This window comes from Mauremys reevesii, linkage group 19 (assembly GCF_016161935.1).
Source record: "Mauremys reevesii isolate NIE-2019 linkage group 19, ASM1616193v1, whole genome shotgun sequence".
Classification (NCBI taxonomy): Eukaryota; Metazoa; Chordata; order Testudines; family Geoemydidae; genus Mauremys; species Mauremys reevesii.
In genome coordinates, this window is record NC_052641.1 from 8,847,779 (window position 1) to 8,873,224 (window position 25,446).

Sequence of the window (25,446 nt, forward strand, 5' to 3'; positions counted from 1 at the left end):
CGCAGCAGGTAAACAAACCGGCCCGGCCCGCCAGGGGCTTTCCCTGCACAAGCGGTGGAAGGAGTTTGGGAACCACTGGTCTAGGCCGAGCTCTGTGTTATGGAGCAGAGCTTCGCCCAGCGGTTCCTGCAGCCAGTCCAATAACGCGTGGCTGAGCCGGAGCACAGTTCAGCAAGTGACCTCTGATTTCCACCTCAGCGATTCGAATTGATGGAGAATCCACAGTGACAATGATTTGCTCTTTGTTTTGGCAGGGTCCAGACAAAGCTCGCTCCCAGCTCCTCATTCTGGACCGTGGCTTTGACCCCTCGTCTCCTGTGCTGCATGAACTGACTTTCCAGGCTATGAGTTACGACCTGCTGCCCGTCGAAAATGATGTCTACAAGTGAGTACAGTGGAAACAGCCTAGGAGATGCAATATACAATACACCTTAATTCCTGCAGCTCCGGCCGGTCCCAGCCTGATGGATCCTTGTAACAGGGTTCACCTGAGCCTCCTTTTTCAATGAGTCAGGGACACTTCAGTCTGGTGCTCTTTATTCTCAAAAGGTTTCCGCTGCCAGTTCCCAACTATATACAGGCTTCACAGCTACTTTGCCAGCAACAGGCCTGGCCAGCAACAATCTAGGCAGCTCCCATTTCCTTCTGTGCCTGACCTCTCTCTTGCCCTCTCCCCATTTTTCCCTGGCTTCCTCCTAGCCTCTATAGCTCTGGGCTAATAAGATTGGCAGGTACAGCCGGTAACCGGGAAGGCACAGGGCTATTCACCCAGCCCCAATCCATCCCCCTTGATTGGGGCTGGAGTGGCAGGAGCTAATTAAGGGCTTCTCAACCAGAAGGGCTGCTGGTGGGTGTTAATTTTTCCCCGTGGGTGCTCCAGCCCCGGAGCCCCTATGGAATCGGCGCCTATGTTCTGTGGCGTGCACTGGTACCATGGCACTGAAGAGACACCACTGGGCCCTGGGAGTCTCTCCTCTGTCTGGTCTGGGGGAGGGGAGGTGCTAGAGGGGATGAGGTTATCTCCATCAAAAGCAGGAGGTGACGCGTGTTTTCCCCCTCCACTGTCAGTTTTCCCATGGGACGCTCCCTGCTCTTTTCTACAGGTATGAAACAAGCGGCATCGGAGAGGCCCGGGTGAAGGAGGTTCTCCTGGATGAGGACGACGACCTGTGGATCACCTTGCGCCACAAGCACATTGCAGAGGTGTCCCAGTGAGTGCTTGACCCTGTGCCACGTGCCCATGGGTGGGAGTGTCAGTCACCCTTCCCCCGCGCAGGGTCAGGCAGGTACTCAAACAAGGGTGGAATTAATTCCACTGGCAAGAGGAGGAGCGAAGACAGGGGCTGGGTGTGCATTTCAGCACAGCTCTGCCAGCACCCCTCAGTCCTGACCCGCTGTCCCCTCTGTAGACCGGGCCTAACCTACCCGGGTTACTCTGCCGCTTTTAGTGCACTGGCTTGAGCAGGGCTCGCGGGTTTGTCCGCCCACATGGACACCCCCTAGCGGAGACAAAGAGCAAAGCCACCCGTCTCGTTTGCCTGGTGTCCTGTCTCAGGAGGATTTGGGCTGCAGTGCTAGGGAGGGCACACACCAGTGCTGCCCCACGGACCACAGCAGCTCTGAGACTTACGGCCAAACGTCCCCCTCATTCCCCAGCCAGCGCATCTCAACCCTGCTGTTTCGCTCACGGCGAGCGGACCCCTTCCTGCGATCACTGGCCATCCCCAGCCCACAGGGAGCGCAGTGCCTGTGGAGCGGAGCCGGAGGCACAGCACAGGATTAACCTTTGGCTGCTGCACGTGTGTTGTTGCAGACACGGGTAGATTAACACTATACACTGTGCCTAGATCCCCCAGAACTTTGCAGCCCTCTCCCTTCCCCCATCCTATCCGCAGACCCCAAACCTGCAGACCCCTTCCCACCTCTACGCCAGAGGCGGCTCTAGGTATTTTGCCGCCCCAAGCACGACAGGCAGGCTGCCTTCGGCAGCTTGCCTGCGCGAGGTCCCCAGTCCTGCGGATTTGGCGGCAGCCTGCGGGAGGTCCGCTGAAGCCGCGGGACCGGGGACCCTCTGCAGGCATGCCACCGAAGGCAGCCTGCCTGCCGCCCTCGCGGCAACCGGCAGAGTGTCCCCCACGGCTTGCCGCCCCAGGCACCCGCTTGGCGTGCTGGAGCCGCCCCTGCTCTACGCTGCCTAGCCATTGCCGCCTCCTCCTCCAGCTCAGCAAGTGATGAGAGAGGGCGAGGAAGGCTCTGTACTCGTATGGTGCATGTCTGCCTCCTGGAAACTTGTTTCTGGGGCAGTCTGCTGCCTGACTGCCATGTGCTGAGGGCCCTGTAGGCTTTGCTGTCTGGGGATGGATGTTAAGCTGAACTGGTTCTCACTTACTGCTGCAGATGGACCCATTTTATGACAGGGAGTAGATTCCTAGGCCCTTGCTTTCAACCCTGCCCTCTCTCGCGCAAGCCCCAGTAACCCCCAGGGAGGCTGTGGAAGGCTAGAGAGAGGGGATCAGAGGAAGGGGTAGGGTGGGCAGGAGCCAGCGTGCATAGGGACTGAGCAGATGGCTGATCATTGTGCCCCCTTCTTTTCAGGGAGGTCACCCGCTCTCTCAAGGAATTTTCTTCCAGCAAGAGGATGAACACAGGCGACAAGGTGATGCCACAGCTCGTGCGGGAACCGCGCTCCCGTTAACCAACCCCCTCGGGCACTGGAGTGGGCTGCTAGAGACAGTCACAAGGAATGAGCAGGGGCCGAGGGGGAGGCTAGGTTCTGCATGGAAGCTTGAAGCCCAATCTCACAAGGCACCAAGGGCCCTCAAATTCCTGGGCCCTTTTAGACACGAGGGAGAGGGCGGCAGTCCAGCCTTGATATTTAGAGAGACTCAAATGCTGATAAACTCCCTAGGCCTGGTCCTGAGCCCCAGGTGTGTGGGGGGAGGGGAGAAAGGGAGCAGGTGGTTCTCCTCTGAGGCCATCAACGTCCCATTCTAGCAATACAGGATTTGCCCTACAGGCTGCAGTCAGTGCTCCATCACTCCCAGTATCCTGCATCAGCCAGGGGACAGTACCAGACTCTTAGGGACATAGGGATGCCAGGCCGGGTCAGACCTGAGACCCATCTAGTCCAGGATCTTCTTGCTGATGGTGGCCAGCACCAGCTGCTTCAGAGGAAGGTGCAAGAAACCCAGCAAGAGGCAGTTATGGGAAGGTTTCTTCCTGACCCCTAGTCGTTAGAGTTTGGCTCTGAAGCATGAAGGTTTGTATCAGGTGTTTTAATATCCTTTGGAGGATCTCTCTCTCCATATTAATATCCGGTCCCTGCTGAGCTCTTGACCATGATGAGAGCTTGGGGGAAAGGAGAAAAAATCCTGCCCCCAGCTGACTGCAAGATTGCACTTGGAGTTCGGGGTGTGTGTGGGAAAATGTTCCCCCACTTTCTGGATCCCCTTTCTCTAGACTTTGTAGCTACAGCTCTTATTACCGCTCATAAGGTTAGCCCAGCCCAGGAGGAGACTTGGGGACATCCTGACAACTGGCCCCAACACCCCACCCCCCAGAGAGCCATGCATTTGAACAACTGCCCAAGAGAGTTACAAGGCAGGAGATGTGATGTTCCCATTGGTGCCTTCTCTCCTGGCCTTCCTCCCTATGATGGCAAAGGTACAACAGGGAAAGTCATGCCATCTCCTTTCCTTACAGACCACTATGAGGGACCTGTCCCAGATGCTAAAGAAGATGCCACAGTACCAAAAAGAACTCAGCAAGGTAAAATGAATGAGGAAAACGTGCAGCTGCTAGCAGAAAGGAATCTGGGCATGAGAGCCCTTCCACGTAAAATGTCTAATGCCGGCCTTCTTCCTTAGGCTAAGGCAGCAGTTCTCGACTGGAAGTCCGTGGGCCAGCAGTGATCAGTGGAGCCCTTGCTGGTGGTCCCTAGAGAGAATTCTGATAGGGACCCAGTGGTTGGTTGAGGGGCAGGAGGAGAGAGGGTCTGCATAGGAGGGTGGGCAGGGAATTGTCCTCATGTGGAAGGCAGTAGCTGGAAGCCACCTTGCTAAGTTTGTACATTATTATTACAGTCGAGTTAGAAGTCTCCACTGAGCTCAAGGGCCCATTGTGCGAGGAACCGTACAGATCTAGAGTTGGAGACAGCCCTGGCCCCAAGAGAGCTTAAAATGTAACTAGAGGAAACAGAAAACTGGCCAAGAAGAAAAAAGTGACATGCCCAGGGTTACCCAGCAGGTCAGCGGGGGAGCTGGTTCCAAACCCAGCTCTCCCATCCCTGTCTTAGTCTACAACCTGTCCAGGGTCGTTCCCAGCCCCCTCATCACCTTTTTCTAGGAGAATGAAGAGGAACCACCGTGTTTGCTTTAGCAAAAAAATATCTGAGAGATGCTGGAAATCCCAGACTTGTTCTTCCAGCCGTGGTGCGGTTCAGCGCCTCACAGCATGCGTCAGCAAGGACGTCGCTAGGGTCTCAGCTGGAAATGGATATTTTCCGCAGAGCCCATTTTCCACACAGTGCCCGGTGCTTGAGCGAGCAGAGAGGGAGGCTGAGGAGCGGGCGTGGCAGGGCAGGGGGATGCTCTTGAAGCCTAGTCACACATACTCAATACGGGGCCAGCTCCTCCGCAGGTATAGATCAGTCCAGTGCCTCAACAGCTGCGGCTTTGCTTCGCTGAGCTCTGGGGAACCTACTGCTGCTGCCACTGCTAGGCCCGGGTCTGTTCCTCTTGTGTCTCCTTAGTACTCGACTCACCTGCACCTGGCTGAGGACTGCATGAAGCACTACCAAGGCACCGTGGATAAGCTCTGCCGCGTTGAACAGGTCCTGGTCCTGGTCTCCTCTGTCCTCCTTTCTTCACACTCCCTCCGGCACCACGTGCTCCTCTTCCCATGCAGTCACTGCCAGCTCAAACGCAGCCTTGGAGCCCTAAGAGCCTGCAGCCCCCAGGGGAGAATCGCTCCTTCCCCAGGGCACTCATCTGCCCAGAGCTGTTCTTGGGGAGCCTCGGCTTGGTTTTAGTGCCGTGCTGCCTGGTCTTGGCATGCTTGATGCTCAGTTTCAGGCTGTGCCGGGTGGGAAGAGAGACTCTCTCTAGAAGCAGGTGAAAAGGGGTCCTTTGTCTAGCTTTAAACTAGTCCCTCTCCTTAGCACACCCAGTAACGGGGCAGGGTCTCTGGAGACTCTCCCCTCTATTGGGGAAATCCTCAGGCCTAGACCCCGGTGCTGTAGAGAAGGGGCCTGTTCTGGGCAGAGTGTTCCTGTCTCCATGGCCTACCCAGAAGGGTAGGGGGGTTTTCATCCGTCACCAGCCCAGGTGTGTCGCCGGACTGCCACAGTCCAAACCCTTCTGTCAGGTAAGCCTGGGGCTGACGTCTGAACCACCCGCTCCTTGGAAGAGCGACAGCCTCACTTGGTTGGGGTGGAGATTTAGCTTTCTCCCACCACCTGCTTAGCCTCCTGCTGCAGAAGCAGAGCTGGCTGCTCGCTTCCTCCCACCGTAGTGATCCACCTGCATCATCTAGATCGGTTTCAGTTTCAGGGCCCTCCACAAGGAAAAAGGCTAAAACACGCTTTAGCTTCTCCCTTTAATGTAGGCAGTGAGGCGCTCAGAGCCCGGCTCTGCTCCTTGCACACCGGTAACTGGGTGTAAGTCGGCCTAAGAGAGTCAGAGACCGGCTTCCACATGCCCCTCTGAAGCTAGCCCAGAGGCTCCCCGTGGTGGCTTGCAGCCTGGCCCTGGGAAGGACTCCAGGGGTAAGAGATAACGAGCGTGTACGTTCTCTGCAGGACCTGGCTATGGGCACTGATGCCGAAGGGGAGAAGATCAAGGACCCCATGAGGGCCATTGTCCCAATCCTGCTGGATGCGAACGTCAGCACCTACGACAAGATCCGCATCATCCTGCTCTACATATTCTTGAAGAACGGTAGGGGGGAGAAACTGCCGGGCGGGGGGAGGGGAGGGGAACACTCCTCTGGGCACAGGCAAATGGAGAAAGACCAGGGGAGGGAGGAAAGCCTAGAGGAAGGCGATAAGCTGCAGAGGGGGGAACAGAAGGAAAGCCGTGGGGACAGAGCTCTTCAGACGTGGAGCCCAGGAGAACAGGCCACTGCAGACTGCTGGGAAGGGCTCAGACCCCGTCAGACAAGGAATGGGAGCTACTTGCCAGATCTTCTACTGCATGGGTAAGTCATGCACGGGGCACGCTGATTGACACCTGCAGCCCACAGACATCTGTAGCCTGTGCCTAGGACATCAACTGCACCGATTATTAGTGACTCGGACTGCTCACCTCTTCCAATAATGCCCTAGCACTGATCAGCACTTCCCCTTCTGGCCTCCCAGCTCTGGGAAACTGTTCCAGCACCATGCAGCCTTCCCAAGAGGCCACTGCCATCCTCCTCCTCCTCCTCATTTTACAGGTGGAGGAAACTGAGGCATGGCGAGGCGAAGTGATTTACACAAAGTCACCTCGCAATTCAGTGGCACAGCTGGGAATAACCCAGGACTCCCCCAGACCACCTAGCTTCCTGAGCTGGCGCTACGCTGTAGGACAGAGGTTCTCAACCAGGGGTCTGGGGCTTCCTAGCAGGCCGCAAGCAGGTTTCCTGGGGACCGCACAGCAGGGCCAGCACTCACCGGGGCCCGGGGAGAAAGCTGAAGCCCAGGGCCCTGAGCCCTGCCACCTGGGGCTGAAGCCGAAGCCTGAGCAATGTAGCTTCGCGGGAACCCCTGTGGCTTGGGGCTCCAGCCAATTGCTCTGCTTGCTACCCGCTAATGCCGGCCCTGGCTTTTGTGTGCAGAAAACCAGTGGTGGTGGCACAGCTGAGCCATGGAGTTTTTATAGCATGTTGGAGGGGCCTCAGAAAGAAGAAGGTTGAGACCCCCTGTTGTAGGAGATGCAGAACCAGTGCACAGAACTGCATGTCTTTAGGGCAGAGAGCAGCTCTGAGGGAGGGAAGTGGTGGAGTGAAAGTGGGAGGGAAGATGGGACTGGAGCAACAGCAGCTTTCGTGTGTTCCTTTCATGACTGAGGCTTCCTGCTGATGCTTGATGGGTGGTGACCTCTGACCCTAGGCCAGGAGAAGTGTTTCAGTTTGGGAAGCTGTTCCCCGTTTGCATTCCTAGGGATCACCGAGGAAAACCTGAACAAACTGATCCAGCACGCTCAGATCCCACCGGAGGACAGCGAGATCATCACCAACATGGCCCACCTCGGCGTGCCCATCATCACAGACGTAAGCATCCAATTGCCCCCTGCTGAACCAGAACTCCAAGTCCCTGTGTGCTCCACTGGGCGTCAGTCCCGCCCAGGCATGGCTTGACTGGCCAAGAGACCTCCAGCTATAGGCGTATTGTTCCTCCAGCAGTGCCAGACCGTGACTGGCTCTGCTTCTCAACTGGTCACAAGCTGTGGGATCTATTATCACCATCCCACTAACCAGCCTGGATTAGGGTTAGCTATTAGTGGTAGACACCAGTAGAGGAGGCCACTAAAGTGACAGCGGAATTCTTATTAGCTTTGGGATTGTAATTAAATCCAAAATGGCTGGTGCGGGCTGATCCCTACAGAAGCAGGGGAGGAGGGAGTGAATGCACTTCTGTAACAAGGGAGAATTAGTGAGTCTGGGACCAGCTAATACTCTCATCTCTGGGTCAGAGGCTGCAGCTCCAGCATGGCTGGACCTCCCTTGCAGATGGTGGTGAGACTGGCCCAGGCAGAGGAGTGCAGACTGCCTCAGCTCATTGCTGGAGGAAGGGACTGGCACCAGGAGTACGTCTAGTGGGGAACTGGAGGGTCCTCTAGGCTCCAGAACCGAGCCTTCCTTTTAAGGACTCTCTGCATGTGTCATTTGTGTCCAGTCTACCTTGCGTCGCAGGAGCAAGCCGGAGCGGAAGGAGCGGATCAGTGAGCAGACCTACCAGCTCTCGCGATGGACCCCGGTTGTGAAGGACATCATGGAGGTAAATCAGTGAGGAGCGTAGGGACAGTGAGGTGGGGGGAAGGGAGGAGTGTTGCTAGTGGAGATCTTCCCTGTGACTGTAGCAAGAACCTGGAACACAGTGCTTCAGTTGCAAGGTCTTTGGGGCGGGGACTGTTTTTGTTCTGTGTTTGTATAGCTCAGTAGGGTTGGGTCCATGCCTGGGGGCCCTGAACAGGACACCAAAACAAATTGATAAAGAAATTCACCTGCTTCCAGGACCACATGGTCCTTCACAACCTGGCCTGTGTGGGCTGCATCCCTCAGTTCAGCAAGCAGGACAGCTGCGGAGAGCGCACACGATACACGCCAATCTAGCGAGATGACCGTCTGTGCCAGCGAGGTGGAGCTCTGGGTGCACCACACGTCTGAAATCCTGCCCCCAAGCTCTGGCCTCTGTGAGCTGGTCACTCTGCGTCCCTGGGCTCTGGTTTCACATGGCGAGGGTAGTGCCGTGCTGGAGCAGGGTGAAGTGGGGAGGGGGAAGGAAATAGGAACAGATCAGAGTTTCTGATCCTGCCTGGTGCAGAGAGCAGCACTGGGTTTGAACAAAGACTTTTCCGATCTCACCTTCCAAGGGCAACGGCTGTAATAATACACCTACTCCCCCATCTCAATGGTGCAACCTTGGCAGGTGAACTGGGCCCAAGCTGAACACCTGTCCCGCACTGAACATGTCGCTGTGATGCAATTTAGGAAGGACCCTTGCCTGCGCTGCCACCTAGTGGCAAAAGACAGCCCTGGAGAGGAACACAGCCGTGTCCTTGGGGAAATGGGTGGGTCCCCTCTGACAGAGCCTGCATCAAACACGACAAGGTTTTAACTATTGACAAGGTCTAAAGGAGGGAGCTGGAGCTCAGAGCAAAATCCGGGATTCAAACTCCGCAGCTAGGCCCCATCTCTATTAGGGCAAACGGATCCTCGACAAAGAGCTAGATCTTTGACCAATGCCTCCCCTGTGTGTTCATGGGATCTTCAGGCTGGTTAAAGAGCATTAAACACTAGTACTTAGGGTTCAGAAGAAATTTCCCCCACCCCACTCAGGTTATGCCATAACTGCCCATGCCTGAGTTTTACACTTCTCTCTGGTGCACAGAGGAATCTTGTGCATACAGATCTACGGAGATCAGAAAAATCAACCCACCATTACCTTTGAATGCCAAATAATCAACCTAATGAACCCTTGGGAAGTGCTATGAATCAGCCCCAAACCTGGCAGAGAGGAGACAGAGCAGATGCCTACGTCCCTAACTTTGGTTTCATCCCTCACTGAGTGACTCCTCCATCTAGCTCCCACATCAGCCATGTCCTCCCCCGCCTGAGTTTTACATCAGTGGTCCTTGCTGAAGGCAATAATGAGGCCCTAATCAGAGCTCTGGGACCCTTGGCTCAGCCCTGCACCAGTATTGGGGGGGGGGTATAAAGAGTAAGTCATCAGAGCAGATGACAATGACTCATTCAGGGCACATGGCACAGCAGGGTTCCTAGCAGGTCATGCTGGGGAGCTGTGCACAATAATTGCCCTGTCAGGCTTTAAGACCCGGTGGGTGACAGGAGGTGGCTGTGAACCAGGAGAGACAAAGCTCCCATTCAGGAGCCAACCAGCTGGCTGGCTCCTGTTCTTCCCCCATTGCTCAGTGAGGTGGGACAGAGGCGCCAGGAATGTGCGGGGTGACTCGTCAATTTTTCAGGGGGAGGCCTAGCTCAGTGGTTTGAGCATTGGCCTGCTGAACCCAGAGTTGTGAGTTCAATCCTTGAGGGGGCCACTTAGGGATCTGGGGCAAAAATTGGTCCTGCTAGTGAAGGCAGGGGGCTGGACTTGATGACCTTTCAAGGTCCCTTCTAGCTCTAGGAGATTGGTATATCTCCAATTATTACCTTTTATTATTAGCCACTGTTTAAGTGACGGTCCTAGGGATTTCATTGCAGAACGGGTTAGCGTGGCACGTAGCTTAGGTTCGGGCTTGCTCTAGGCATTCAGTAGCTACGGCTGCAAGGACAGTGACTCGCTCATTGGGTTGGCTGGCTAAGGAAGCAGCAGGGAAATGACAGAATCATAACGTGCCGGGCTGGATGGGGCCTCAAGTGGGTATCTAGTCCCTCCCCACCTTGGCTGGGGCAGGATTGAGTTACCCAGACTCTTCTATAGCTCAGGGATAGTTGGGCTTTCTCTCCCCCCCAACCCCCCCCATGGGACAGTTCTTGAGGAATTCTGCCAAGGATCCAGTGGGAAGGGTCCACCCCTTGGAGTGACCTTCACAGCTGGGTCCAGGAAGCTGCCTGATAAGAGGAATTGGAGCTCTGATCCAGATGGCATCATATTGGCTTGCCTGCTCCATACTGACACCAGGCTCTTCTCTTCCCAGGACACTATTGAGGACAAACTGGACACCAAGCACTACCCCTATATCTCCACCCGCTCCTCGGCCTCGTTCAGCACCACTGCAGTCAGGTAGGTAGAGCCCTGTGGAGAGGGGCCCCAGGCTCCTTTCTGGGAGGAGGTGCAGCTTTGAGCCTCATGCCAGCCTTGCCCCGTTGGGCTTCGCTCGGTTTCAGGACTTTGTAGGGAACAGAGGAGCTCAGTTAGGCCCCATCTACATGAGACATCTCCGCTCACATCACCTTAGTGTCTGAGCCTCCCATGCTGTGACGGATTGTATCCTCCCCACACGCCAGCGGCAGCCCCCTTGTAGAGAGGGGAACAGGCTCAGGGTGGATCAATGACATGCCCAACATCACACAGACAGCATGCAGCAGGGCCAGGAGCTGAACGCAGGTCTGCTGAGTCCCCACACAGAGCCTTAAGCACAACTTATCTTCCTACGATACCTTGTGAGCCATTCCTGCCACGGTCTGCACCAAACCTGGCTTGTTCCACACACAGTGTGCTCAGTCCTCAGCCAGCAACGCATCCCCCCTTCCGCAGGGCCTGTAACTCACTCATTACCTTCTTCAGTCTGCTGTGTCAATAGGGTCAGCAGCTGTGCCTGTGGAACAGATTAAACGACTTCCTCCCAGCTCTCCAGGGGAGAGGACACCTGCCACCAAGCCATTGCCTGGCCAGCCAGGATAACCAGATCACCTCAGGGGGAAAAAAAAAGGGGGAGGGGGCAGGCCAGGATAGAGAAAAAGGGAGCCAGAGAGAACAGAGTAACACCTATTAAAGGGTCTGTCAGTATCTAGTATATCATCATCATCTACACCCAAAGTCTCTAGCCACATTTCCCCAGCAGTTCTCTTACCTTTCAGACACGGGCAAAGTTTCCAGGCCCGGTTGGTGTCCCATGCTCCCCAAATTCAGTACCTTTCCCTCACGGAGCTCCCTGCTCCTGCAGCTGCTTTCCCTTGGCACTTCTCACCCCAGGCATGAGCTGGGGCTGGCTTATATAGGCCCAGGCCCTGCCCACTCCCAGCAGGCTCTGATGGGATTGGTTAACTGGAGTCAGATACTTGTGAGTTTTTTTCCCGCCCCCAGGTGACATTTCAGGATGTCACAACATCCCAGCATGCATTGCCCAATGGTCCCCCAGGCACTCTCTCACCCACTAAGGCGCTATGGGATAATTGCTCAGGTTTTCACAGCATGCACTGCAATGTACGTGATTAGGCAGCAAGGCAGGTGTGGCTGCACTGAGATGGGTGAGGGAAGCTGCAGTCTGAAGCCAGATCGACCCTGTTTGTTATAAACGGGTGAGAGGAGGGGGTCGGGAACTGGCTACAAAAGTACAGGTGTATTTAGCAGGTGGAGAAACCCACAATCACCCCAGCACCAGCAACTCACAGGGACTCTGCTTTTGTTTCTTCGGTGTTGTTTCCCTTCTGACTCCATGGGCGTGAGGAGCTGTTCAAAGTGCCCAGAGCAAGGCACAGGGTAGTCATGTGGGTGTGAGGTATACCTCGCTCCAGTCCAACAGCAGCCCCTGCTGGTCCAGTTCTGAACCCCAACCATCCCCTAGATCTGCTGTCGCACCTCACCCACTGTCCTGCATCAAGGCTAGTCCATGGCTTGAATTCGAATCCTGAACCTTTCCTAAACTGGAATACCCAGTGATGGAAACTGCTCTGTGCCTCAGTTTCCCCATCTGTAACAGAGGGGTAGCTTACTGCGAATTGACAAACATTTAAGATCTCTGCATGCAAAGTGGTATAGCAGCAGTATTATTGCTGCCTGTGTTCTAATAATATTTAGCACTTTTAATAAAAACTGATTAACCCTCTCAGCAGCCCCAGGAGGGCAGGCAGCGTTGTTAACCTCTCTGCTTCAGTATGGAGGTCCCTGCTTCATTTTCCCCATAGGTACTGGCACTTATTCAAGACTGCAGAGGGAGCAGAACCCAGGAGTCCTGACTCCCGGCCCTGTACTCAGACACTAGAGCTGGGAACAGAACCCAGGAGTCCTGACTCCCGGCCCTGTGCTCGGACACTAGAGCTGGGAGCAGAACCCAGGAGTCCTGACTCCCGGCCCTGTGCTCGGACACTAGAGCTGGGAGCAGAACCCAGGAGTCCTGACTCCCGGCCCTGTGCTCGGACACTAGAGCTGGGAGCAGAACCCAGGAGTCCTGACTCCCGGCCCTGTGCTCGGACACTAGAGCTGGGAGCAGAACCCAGGAGTCCTGACTCCCGGCCCTGTGCTCGGACACTAGCCCACATCTCTCACCCAGTACCGCCCAGAGGAATTCATCCCAGAGGCCTTCACTCTTCCGTAGCAATGAGCAGACATAGGAGTTGATTGGCACTGTGCGTAGTGATTTCAAAGCCATCTGAGTGCAGAGACTGTATGCTGTGTTTCACCTCCCTCTCTTCTCTCTCTAGTGCCCGCTATGGACACTGGCACAAAAACAAGGCCCCTGGTGAGTACAGGGCTGGCCCTCGCCTCATCATCTTCATCCTGGGGGGCGTGAGCCTGAGCGAGATGCGCTGCGCCTATGAGGTGACGCAAGCCAGCGGGAAGTGGGAGGTGCTAATAGGTGAGTGCCGCGGGCGGCCTGGGCAGCGCCATGCACTGCTCCATCGCACTCTCTGGCTCCATCCCATGCTTCTGTGTCTCACCCTCTCTCTCAATGCCATTCCTCTCTGTGCCAGAGGCAAGCAGATGAAATCCAGTCTCCAGATGACCGTGTGGGAAGGACCAATGTGGAAAGCTAATTTCCCGCCCTGAGAACATAGGGTTTGCCCCTACAGACCACTGACCCTTTGAGTCTGGCGTCCTGGCTCTGGCAGTAGCCAATACTTGATGCTTCAGGGGAAGGTGACCTCTCTTGTGCAGCCAATTTTTCAGTGCTACACAAAGGGGGTGGTTGGGTGGGAGGAAAGGGGAGTTTCCTTCCTGACCCCATGAAGTGGTCTGTTTTGGCCCTGAAGCATGAGATTTGATTAATTCTTGTCACACCACAATGGTTTTTATTGGTCAGAAAATGTGAGCACCTCCACAGATCTTCTCCAGGGTCAATGCTTGGAGGTGCTGCCAACGGGGCAGCCCAGAATGTGTTTATGTCCCAGGGGTAGAGCCAAGATCCAGGGGAGAAGGACTGGCTAATGCATGATGCTGACAGGGAGAGACTGGCCTTTTCCTTGCTGCAGGCCAAGACTGAAGTGCAGCCGTGGGTGCTCTGTGTCTGCCTGTGCTTTGGGTGGGGGCAGGTCTGGAGTAGCAGGAGCAGGTGTGGGTCTGGTGTGAGGGGAATGGGAGACTCTGCGCCTGGTTCTGGTGAGTGCTTTCAGACCCCCACATTCCTGAGTATGAAATTCACCCCTGCTGGGTTAGCACTATGTGTCCTTAACACATCACTACTCAGCTTGACACATACAAAGCTTAGGCCAGGGGCACCCCTCGTGGATCCCCTAACCGGTCCCTCATCTGCTCACTGGATTTTCTCCATTGGAACATGCACTCCTCAATCCCCTGATCCCCTCCTCTAACCCCCGCAGCCTGGTCAGCCACCTCTCCGTGCCGTTCTGTGTCTTGGTTAACATCAACATTCTCACGGCAGTGTAATATCTCCCGCTAACGTGCTCTCCGGTCTGCGACTCTGTGATCATTGCATGTGTGTTTAATGTTCCCCGACGATGCTGAGTGTCTCAAACCCTTCCTGGATGGCAGCAGTTTACCTCCGGGCCTCCTTGCTAAGCAGGGTTCTGACGAAGGTCTAGTCCATTCGATTCCTTCAAGGTTTCTCTCGTATGACCTGGCCCAGCGTCCACTGGAGTCAATGGAAAGACTCCCATTGACTTCAGTCGCCCTGGATTTGGCCTTGGTCCTAATGTGCTTCTTAGAAGCCCAGCAGCTCAGCAGAAACCTGAGGCGAGGGCTGGGGGAGGAAACAGCCGATCGACTGTTGCTGTTGTCTTCATACAACACACCTTGGAGGCCCAGTGGTGACCGCATAAGACCAGCCGCTGAGCTCATGTGTAAATGCACGCAGGGTTGCTCACCCAATCATACATTTATCCCCATCTTTCTCTGTGTCTCTCACTGGCTTTCTCACCCATCCTCACCTGCTGTGTATTATGAATATTAGGCCTAAGTTGGCATGTTCCTTTAATTTATTTCTGTTCAAGAAGTCAGCCCGCCTCTGTTCTCTCACAGGTTCTACTCACATTCTTACTCCCACCAAATTTCTCATGGACCTGAGGCACCCCGACTTCAGGGACTCCACTAGGGTATCTTTTGAGGATCAGGCTCCAACAATGGAGTGAGAGCCAAAGAAACAAAGTAAAAGCAGCTTATTAAAGAAAAGAAACTCTTCCACTCGGAAGGGTTTTCTTTGATTCTTCCGTCACTCTTTTTTCTTTAGTTATTATTATTTCTACTCTTTTTATTTTTCCGTTTGTTTTTTTGGTTCTTTGATGAGAAAATGCTTGCAGTTCTTACTACCGATTTGACAATGTGTCCAGCGCCGCCTCCATTAACCCTATACCATGAATCTCTTTTTGGCCAGAACTTGCCGGCATCCTCATGCCATTAATTACCCATTCCGTAGTCATAGAGATGCAGGTGGCAATGGTTCGCTGGCCTTCACTTGACTGGAGAGACGCTTACAGCTGGGTGGGGAAAGGGCATGAGGTGGACTCGTGTTTCGCAGACCGTCAGTGCGTGTGCATGGATTCCCAGGCTGAGTTAGGCCTAGACCTCACATGCATGGATGTGGCGCATGGGCTGAGCAATGTCCTCTACGTTGGCTCCAGGGAGGACATGTATAGCAGATCGGGTGTTAGGACAAACCATGGTTTCCGGGTGGCAGGGGCCACATAGACTCCTTGTAGCATTCAACAACAGCGTGACATGACTGCTGGATAATAATCACTGCCGTACATGAGGTGACTGTCCCCGTCTTTCTCCCATCCACTCCACAGGGGAAAGTTGAGGTGTTGCCATAGCCTATTGCATGCAGCTTTCTCCATCAGGGACTATTTCAATCTGCTAGTGCTAGGATCTGGATGGGGGGGGATCTGGATGCACAGGGGTTTGTTGGGGGGTTCTGGGTGCAACGGTAATGGGACTCTGCAGGGGGGTCCAGGTGAAGGTGGTTGGAGTTCAGTGGGGGGTGTCTGGGGGGGACAGAGCTTGGCAGGGGGGTCTGGGTGCAGGGGGGTTTGGGTGCGGGTTCAGTGGGGTGGGGATCCAGGTGCAGCTGGTTGGGGCTTAGTGGGGTGGGGATCTGGGTGACTCGCTGGGGTGGTTCTGGTGCAGGGGAAGTGGGGCTCAGCAGGAGGGTCTGGGTATGAGGGGGGGGGTCTGGATGCACAGGGGTTGTGCGGATGGGGGAGCAGCTCCATGTACAGTGATCCCTCCCCCTGCAGCTGAGAAGTGTTGGGTGTGTGTGTGTGTGGGGGGGGGAGTTTTCAGAGCTTCTTGCAATCTTGGGAGAAATCTGGGGGTGAGTCTGAGCTAGCCCTCGATGCTGTGCAGGGCAAGAAGAAGTCCTGTCCTCCCCAGCCCAGCCAGGACTAGCAGCTGAGTCCAGCACAGGGTAGGAGCCACCAGCCGGGTCTCCTCAGTCCCACCCCCTACCCCACAGTGATTTACCTCTCTGCCAGCTGCCCTAGGCACCCAAAACATACCGCTGGGGAGGGTCACAGGACTGCTCTTGTGGCTTCTCGTTGCTTCCCTGTCAGAAAGTCATTTTTCTGCAGGGAAGCAAAGAAATCTGTGGGAGACATGAATTCTGCGCATGCGCAGTGGTGCAGATTTCCCCCAGGAGTAATAGATGAGGAAAGAATGAAAGTAGTAGGGGAAAGAATCTTAAAGGCCCCTCCGTGCACGTGAGTAGAGCAGCACCAGATGGCGCTGACCTGTTTTCTAAAGGGGATGTGACACTGTCTCCCCACTCCTGGAAATGCTCCAAGTGCCTCGGTTTATTGGAAGCAGCCGGTGAAGGATCAAGTGGCTGATGCAGATGTGGCTGGATGCCAATTATTCCTGCCTCTTGCCAGCGAGGTCCTCCTGTCGGCTCCCATCAGCCAAACGCTCGTGTCACTGCGCTGCCCCTCTGAGCTGCAGGGCAGAGGCAACGCGCCTCTGCCCTTCCCAGCACTGCCTGCTCTCCATGTCTGTCGCCCCATCCAGTACCTGCTAGGGATTGTCAGTGTGCTTAGCAAGGCGGCCAGGAGCCCAAGGGCTCCCCTTTAGTTTTGTTTAAACTGGATCCGCTTGCGGGCCACTCTCACCCTCTGTACCCAGAGCTGTGGCCTACAGAGCTCACAAGTCCTTTCAGGCACTGTCCCAACTTGAAGCCAAGCAGCCACTGTATTAAAGGGCCACTGTCCATGGCCAGAGGTTGGGTGCAAATGTCATTCTGGTGCAAGGGAGAGAATTGGCTTAATTGGCTTGACCAGACCGTATGTTGGCATCCAGGCTAATATTCCTTCAGTGCAAAGTCTTTTGGTTCAGATTTAAGCATCAACTCCCACCCCCTGCAAAGTTTGCCAGGCCAAAGCATTTGAGGAGGCAAGTTTGCTGCACAAATGCACAGCATGACTCTAAATACATTTGCGTTGAAAAGCATCCATAGCAACGACATCTCGTCTGCCTCCCCGGGCTGCTCACCCGGCATGCACTCGAGCTGCCAGCCTGACTCAGGGGTCCCTGCTTATCACACACGCATGCCCCATCCGGTCTGCAGTCAGTCAAGAGATGGGGAAGAGACGTGCTCGGTAGCACCAAAATGTCTGTGCTGCACTGTTCAGGACCCGCTGCTCGAACATTGCTCTGGGGGCTTGAGCTCCGCTTTTACAGGATGCAAACAGCAAAAGCATTGTTAAAAGTGAGGAGGTTCTTCCGGCCGATCTTAAGTACCCTAGTGGGAGTTTAGCATCGGTGCTGGTGGCATGCAGATTGCTGGCAGGTGGCACAGGGGTTGGTGCCACAGATAGTTTATTTCTTTCAGGGGGTGGGTGTCCACGTCCTTCGTAAAGTGTGGTGCCCAGGAAGCGCAGGACCATTACGTCCAGGCAGAGCGCCATTGGCAGAGTCATGGTCAGGGCCGGTGCAGTCATTTAGGCGACCTAGGGTGCTAGGATTTGGGGGGCGGCATTTTCTTCGGCAGCGACCGTGGCGGCCGGATCTTCGGCCACCCCGGTCGCCACCGGCATTTAGGCAGAGGGACCTGGGGCAGGGGGGCGCGGGGAGGGCCGCCTGCAGCAAGTAAGAGGGTGTGTGTGGCATGCAGGGGAACTCCCCGCCCCAGCTCACCCCTGCCCCGCCTCCTCCCCGAGCACGCCGTGGCTGCTTCACTTCTCCCGCCTCCCAGGCTTGCGGCGCCAATCAGCTTGGGGTGCCTCAGGGTGGGGGGGGGAGATGCCGCAGGGGGTTGCCTCAGGGCGGAGTGGGGAAGCTGCTGCGGGGGACGCCTCAGGGCAGGGGCTCGGGGACGGCACAAGGTGGAAGTTTCGCCTGGGTGTGAAACATCCTTGCACCAGCCCTGGTCATGGCTAGAACCCGGGTCATTTGTGGTATTGAACATCCCCATCCAGATTCCTGACCAGGATTTTAGAACAACTACGGAAGAGGTTGCTCCCAGAGACCCCAGCCCAAGTTTTTATAAGGCAGGCTGGGACAGGACTTTGGGATTTACCCAGCGCAGTGCAGATTGCCACACAGCACGGACAGGAGTAATAAAACGCATAGGCACGGTATCGCCTTGTTGCGCGCCTCGTCACTTGGACCGTAACACCTGACTCCCAGTGCCATGGTCTAACTGCTAGACTGGTTCTCAGCCCGGGGTACGTGTACCCCTGGGGGTACTCAGAGCTCTTTCCAGGGCAACTTATCTCACTAGCCATCAACTTATCTAGAGATTTGCCTAGTTTTACAACAGGCGACGTGAAAAGCACTAGCGAAGTCAGAACAAACTAAAATTTCATACAGACACTGACTTGTTTATACTGCTCTGTGTGCTATACACTGAGATGTAAGTACAGTATTTATATTCCAATTGATTTGTTTTATAATTACATGGTAAAAATGAGACAGTCAGCAATGGTTCAGTAACAGTGCGCTGGTTATGTCTGATTTTTGTAAGCAAGTTGATTTTAAATGAGGTGAAACTTGGGGGTTTGCAAGACAACTCAGACTCCCGGAAGGGGGGCAGTAGGCCGGACAGGTTGAGAACCACTAGACTACACAGCCTTGCAGTTAGACCACAGGTCTGTGAGTCAGGAAATCTAAATTCTGGGCCTGAGTCTGCCACAGTAGTGGTGAGACCTTGAGCAGATCATTCTGCCCCTCTCTATGCTGCAGTTTTCTCAGCTGTAAAATGGGGATAATGGCCCCGAGCCTTCAGGGGGTTTAGGCACCTGCCCCCCATTGATTTCACTGCAGCAGGGCAGGGACAGAAGAGAAGAGAGAAAAGCTCTCACATGTAGCAGCATTTCTTCCCAAATCCTTCAGGAGTCACTTAGGCCCAGATCCTGAATTGTATTTAGGAGCCTAACTCCCATTGACGTCAATGTAGGCACCTAAATACCCTTAGGGATGTGAGTCAGTGATATTTACCTTCCTTTGTGAAATGGCTTGAGCTCTCCAGATGAAAAGCTGTATAAAAGCGCCACCTATTTTAACAGTGGTGCCAACTTTCACAGTATTTGCTGTTTTACTTAAAGCCCCAGCTCCAGGAGTCATGTGATTAAACAAGACTCTCGTATTTCATGTTTGTCTTTTAAAGTAAGTTTCTAGCCAGCCTGGTTTCAGAGAAAAGCTTGAAAACACGAGCCCCTAAGGCCTCAGAAACTGGAAGGCAACTAAAAGGAACCCAGAAAGCTTATGACTGTAAAATCTCATAATGTTTGCCGCCTGACTCATGATTTCTGAATGCTTTGGGATGGCAATGCTGTGTTATCACATACAGGGACCGATGGGTTCTTCAGGCCCCTAGGACTTTTTTTGTAGCAGACCATTTTCTTGGGATCGATGTGATGAAGGTGCCAATTCCAGTAACGGGAGGGCTGCTCTCATCAGGAAGCGCTCCAGCATCTTGCCAGTCGTGTTTCGCTTTCTCCAAGAGGGCAGCTCGGCCTGCCGAGCACAGGGTTGGCAGACTCAGGTGTGAAAAACAAGTCAACCCTGACGGGCGGCTTCCTTCCAGTGATGGTTTTATCTCCGGTGCTTTACAAGCAATATGGGAAGGAGTCTGCGGGGGAGAGGCCAGGGGGCTCCCTAATGCCATGTACCCCAGAAGGAAATAGAGCAGATCTGCTGGGGGGAGGGCGGGGGGCTGGGATTTGCCCAGGCTCTCTCTCCCCGCGGTATACGAGCTGCTGTCCATATTGCAGGGAGCAGGGCTAAAGCGACAGAGTGACAGGACCTTCTTTCTCCCCCATCCCCTGCTTTCTTGCCTTATACAAGAGAAACTCGCGGTGCTCTATCGCTGAGGCTTGAGACGAGGGGCCGTGTCTGTGGGGCAAACCTGGTGCGGATGAGGATGAGCCAAATCGCCACGCCCCTGTCCCCTCTCTCCACCCTGCAGCGAGAGCAGCCAAGCATGGGGACCCGTGAGCCCAAATCTGGATGCAGCCCTCTGCATCACCCAAGTGTTTTGGATACACTGTGCACCCTCCTTCGCCCACCGCTGACGTGAGCCAGAGTAGAGGGGGGTAGTAACGTGGCTTAACTCCTCCAATGAAACGAGTCGGATGAGGCGCCTCCTACTCCCTGGTGCGCATCACAAAACCATATAAGAACATAAGTGATCTCTCTCCTGCCATCCATCTCCATCTCTGACAAACAGAGGCTAGGGACCCCATTCCTTACCCATCCTGGCTAATAGCCATTAATGGACTTGACCTCCATGAATTTATCCAGTTCTCTTTTAAACCCTGTTATAGTCCTAGTCTTCACAACCTCCTCAGGCAAGGAGTTCCACACGTTGACTGCGCTGTGTGAAGAACTTCCTTTTATTTGTTTTAAACCTGCTGCCCATCAATTTCATTTGGTGGCCCCTAGTCCTTATATGATGGGACCCACCAGACGTAGTTGGGTAAGGCGTGGAGTCGGGAGAGTCCCCGGGGTGCATGCCAGCGTTCCCTTATTTCAAGGAAAGGACATTATAAAGAACAGGAGCTGCATGAAGATGGTTACTCCACGGCAATCCAACCCACAGCACCAGGAGGCAATGTACGCTGAGCCGGAGTGGGTTTGTCTGTGCCTTAGGCAGGGGCTGGGAGTCATTGCACTGGGCTGGAGTTGGGTTCCCTGTATAAATACTATGAGGTGGGAGCGATCAGGGGCCTGTTTCTGGTTTCCTGTGCAGCAGGGTGACGGGGGAATAATTGACCTCAGTGGAGTTACCTGGGTGTAAAATCAGCAGCAGTGAAACCAGGATCTGGCCCCCAACGACGCAGGCTGGCAAGCCCTGTTTGTGAAAGCGCGGCGCTAGGATCCCCGTCACTGCCCCCGGGGAGTGGAGCAGTAGATTAGAGTGTCATGCGACTCTGCAACGTGACCAGGGGGGCGGAACCTGGGGGGAGGGGTTGTGCATCGCCCCCGCGTAACCTTGCACACATGGGGGGGGAGCGGGGGGAGGCGAGACCGAGACCCAGCATGTTGATGCTGCGGCTGTCTGCTTGGCCATACCATGTCTTAGCCTGGTGACTAGCATGGCCAGGGACTGAGCTGTGTGGACGCTGAATGGGTGCCATGAGGGAGAGTCAGGAGAGGTTCCTGTTGCAGTGACCAGCTCCCAGTTTCGGAGGGAAACTTGTGAGGGCTTCCCATTCCCGTTCCCTGCTCCTTCTCTTCTCTGGCCTGTTCCAGCATCTCCTGTCACTGCATCCAGCGAGCGCCTGGCACCTCCGGCAGCCTCTTTACCCAAGGATGCCGTTCGCTGCTGGCAAAAGGAACCAGCCCCGCCAACACACCTTGATTTCCTCCCTTATGTAGGGATGCAGACACAGCCCGTGGCTGGAGGTTCCTCGGCCTGCCTGTATAAGTCTAGCTTCCGGTGACCTCCCTCCCTTTCTCCTCCGCGCCTCTTCTCCATCTTTCAAGGGAGGCACATTTTCAAGTGCTGATGACTTTCCAGTTGGTTCTCCTCTCTCGCCCGAGATGGCGGCGGCCGTGGTGGCGGTAGTGTCTTTCCCCGAAGGCCACCGCTGCATGTGCAGTCTTCATGCGCCACACACCACCCTGGCCGCTCCATGCACTCAACGCCGTTCTGTTGACGCGCAGTCCGTGTTCCCACCACACGTTCCATGCCTCATTCTGTTGCTGCACCTAGTTCTCTTGCTGCAAGGCCTCCATCTATTTCGTTTTCTTTCCTTTATTGTTTTCTGCAATAGAAACACTCTTAATGCCATAGGCTTCCATTTTTGCAAGCATTTCCAATAATGTACCGGGCTGTCTATGCAAGGTAAGGCCTCAGGTATCAGAGTTGGCCTCCGCTCGCCTGGCCAAGGCAGTGACCATCGTTGGGGAGGGAGGGCAGGTTCAGTGGCAGGGGGATGCCCTCTGGGTGGGGCGGGGGGCACACATGCTGCTCGCACACAATGCCTGCTCTCTCTCTCGCTGCCCCTCGCTTCCAGAGCACGCGCTCTACACCCGGAGCAGGCCGGCTGTGTTAGCGAACGCCCGCCAGGCCCTGTCATCCCCCTAGCCCTGCTATAGACATGAGCAGTTGGGGCCACCCTTACGGGAGCGAGGGGGGCTCTGCCACCAAGCCGCACGCCTCTTTCTCCAGCAGCCGAACGAGGTGTGGACATACGCTCAGCTGCGAGGGCGCACCCCACCATGCTCAGCCTGGCCATACCAAAGCCCTCCAATGGGAAGCTCATTCCCTCCCAAGCACCCAAAACACCGACCTTAACTTTGCCTCTGGCCAACCACATGTGCTGCCTCGGCTGTCACTATGTGGGGGAGTAGGGCCGCCCTGGCCCTTTCTTAGATGGGGTGCACAGGCTGGACCGCAGCACGAACGCTGCCAAACTGACCCTTCAGAGCGCTAACGATCTTCCCGTCCTTCCCTCTGCCTCCCACAGGGTCCACTCACATCCTCACCCCGCAGAAACTGCTGGACACGCTGAAGAAACTGAATAAAACAGATGAAGAAACCAGCAGTTAAAACAAAACAAAGCAAACGAAACGACGACGACTCCACCTCCCTGGCTTATGGCAGTCCTCCCATTGGCTGTCCCGCTAAACCTTACTTTGCTGATCCCTGGCTCCATCTCCCATCCCCAACCCAGAGCTTTCTCCCTGTTCTTGTTTCTAGAAACCTGTCCACCCCCCACACCACTTGCCCCTCATTTTAAGCAAAAGTCTTTGTGTTGGGGAGTGGGGTTGGAGGGCAGGGAAGCAGACACAAAATGCATTGTGTTAAAAAAAAAAAAACGAAAAGCAAAAATATTTATTCTCTATGTATGTATCCCAAACCCCCAACCCAAACGCATTTTCAAATAACCCTTTCATGCATCGCTAGAGAAGAATTTTCCAAGCGTTTTTCCAGGCTGGATGGATGCACACGAATTATTTACAGCTATGTGATCTTGTACCTAACCCAGATGCAAACACAACTGCTCCATGCAGGGATTTGCTCGAATAGGGACTTGGTAGAGTTCTTTCCGTTACTGCTGTCATTGGGGTTTTTTTTCAGTTTTTTTTGGGGGGGGGGAGAGAAGGGGGTGTATGTGATTCTTAAAGGTGTAGTTATTTTGTGTTTAATGGAGGAATATGTTAAATTGGGGATTACCCATGATTCCGGCAAACCAGTCCCCAAATCTTCTGAGGCATCCTCTGCTGACAGATGTTGACCAGCCCTCCCCTCTCCCCGAGCAAGGTTCAGGTGAGCACATCTGGACAGCTCAATCCGATTGCTGCTGGAGGGGTGACCTCTCGCTTGCATGTGTAGGTGGGGCTTCTGAGAACAGCCAGTCAGGACTTTGGGAGGCGGGGGTACGATGTGCACTTCCCAATCAGCTCGTTGGGTTATCTAGTCTGGTAGCCTGACTCCGAAGGTGGACAATGCTTGATGTTTCAGAGGCAAGAGTAAAAGCCAAACAGTGCACTGCGCTAATTGCGGGCGAGTCGGGGGCAGAGCTGGGGGGAAACGGCCGAGCTCCGTTCAGTGATTAGGTGGTTGTGGCCAGAAACTAGCCTCCCCCTGCTTTAAATTGGGATTCTAGAGCTATTTTGCGGGCAGAAAGGACATTTTAGCACGATCTTTCACCACAAAATAATGCCCCCTAGAGGGCAGAGCCAGAACCTGCAGGTGCCCAGACATCCTTGCTATACTATACTGCAGCCCATCCGCATCCTTTCTCAAATGGTTCAACCCTTTTCCTACCCAGCCTCAGTTTGGCATATTCCTTAAAGGAAATATATATATATATATAGGGACATATTTTTTTTAAATGTGTACGGTCAAAAAAATCTCTCTTTGCTTGCAAAAAAATGAATGAAACCAAGGCCGTTTATATCTCCGCATTGAACTTAAGTTAAAAAAAAAAAGAATAAAAAAAATAAGCTCGAGGCCGTCACCTCCTCGGTTTCCTCTTGAGATTCCCTTCCGCAGTGACCCTAGCAGCGCCTCCCCCGTTCGTTTCTGCTGTTGTCGTCCAGTAGTGAAATGTTCATGACTGTGGTAACTGCCCGAACTCTCCCACCCCGGCCTCCCCGCATCCCTCTCTCCTAGCGGACTGTGTGTATATTAGTTACGGTGTCTCGTGATGTTCTTACAAGCTTGGCGTATAGTGGTTAAACTAGACCTTGTTACTTTTCTTTAAGTTATTTCCTCTTCCTTTCTCCCACTACCTCTGCACTGCGATAGTTTAGGGGTCCTTCCCCCCCCCCCCCCACAAGGAATTGAACTCCCCTCCCTCCTCCCACCCTGCCCTTCCCAAATAGACCTCTCGGTTTCATAGGTGTTTCAACTTTTTCCTTATCATCACCCCTGTTCCTGGCCCATAACACTAGATAAGGGCAAAGTCTGTAAACATTTGCACTGATATTTGTTAGTTATTCCTTGCCCCGTCCCCTCCTTTTGAATTTTTTTTTTTTAATTAGCGTTGTACCTGATTCAGGATCTTGTCTGTTGGACATTTACTGCTTTTTTCCGTTACAGTTATTTATATAAACAAATAATTGATCAAAAAGGAAACATTTTAAAAGCATCTCGTCTTGGAACTTGTTTACCTAGAAACTTACTGGAATCTAAGTGTTTGAAAAGTGTTGAAGCACAAACATCTATCATCTCTGTATATCTGTTCTTCTGTACGAAAGCACTCGAGTCAATAAATAAATACGCTCCCATACATGGTGCAAAAGGCTGCCTAGTGGGTCTTCTGTTGGGGGTGGGAAGGAAGGTTGGTTAGAACATTAAGAGAGGCCCCCTCCAAGCCCTATGCTCGGAAGCAGATCTGGTTGCAAAACAGAGGCTGGAAAATATTGCAACTTTTTTTTGTTCATTTCCCCCCCCTTTTTTTGGAGGTTGAAATTTTGATCAACTTTCATCAATTTCAATGAATCCACAGCCGTTAAAAAAAAAAAAAAGTAAAAATTTCACAGACGTCATCAATCCCCCCCAGACCTGAAGAAGAATCATAAAATATTAGGGTTGGAAGGGACCTCAGGAGGTATCTAGTCCAACCCCCTGCTCAAAGCAGGACCAATTCCCAACTAAATCATCCCAGCCAGGGCTTTGTCAAGCCTGGCCTTAAAAACCTCTAAGGAAGGAGATTCCACCACCTCCCTAGGTAACCCATTCCAGTGCTTCACCATCCTCCAGGTGAAAAAGTTTTTCCTAATATCCATGTACCACCAAAGCTTGTCTCTCTCACCAGGAGAAGTTTGTCTAATAAAATATATGACCTCACCCCCTTGTCTCTTTAACATCCCGGGACCGACATGGCTACAACACTGCACCCATCAGTTCCCCCTCTCGCCCCAGCCCACCTCCTGACTCCCCATTTGTCTGTGAAAGTCAAAATGTTGACCGAATAACATGGAGACTTGCAGCAGCTCAACGC

The 25,446-nt window shown here is 54.0% G+C and overlaps 1 protein-coding gene across 2 annotated transcripts in view; it reads left to right on the plus strand.

The window, feature by feature from the left end:
- Positions 1-24,739, plus strand: part of STXBP1 (syntaxin binding protein 1) — a 61,821-nt gene extending 37,082 nt beyond the window's left edge. The window contains exons 9-20 of one of the 2 annotated variants that reach the window (XM_039506466.1): positions 255-385; positions 1,104-1,211; positions 2,596-2,656; positions 3,703-3,768; positions 4,751-4,831; positions 5,798-5,936; positions 7,139-7,248; positions 7,874-7,975; positions 10,359-10,444; positions 12,805-12,959; positions 14,579-14,704; positions 22,462-22,538. In XM_039506466.1, coding sequence (XP_039362400.1) covers positions 255-385; positions 1,104-1,211; positions 2,596-2,656; positions 3,703-3,768; positions 4,751-4,831; positions 5,798-5,936; positions 7,139-7,248; positions 7,874-7,975; positions 10,359-10,444; positions 12,805-12,959; positions 14,579-14,688 — 1,149 coding nt within the window. In that variant the 3' untranslated portion in view covers positions 14,689-14,704; positions 22,462-22,538. Of the gene's footprint in view, positions 1-254; positions 386-1,103; positions 1,212-2,595; positions 2,657-3,702; positions 3,769-4,750; positions 4,832-5,797; positions 5,937-7,138; positions 7,249-7,873; positions 7,976-10,358; positions 10,445-12,804; positions 12,960-14,578; positions 14,705-22,461 lie in introns of both variants that reach the window. The other variant, XM_039506467.1, reaches the window with a different exon arrangement.
- Positions 24,740-25,446: the final 707 nt, after the last annotated feature.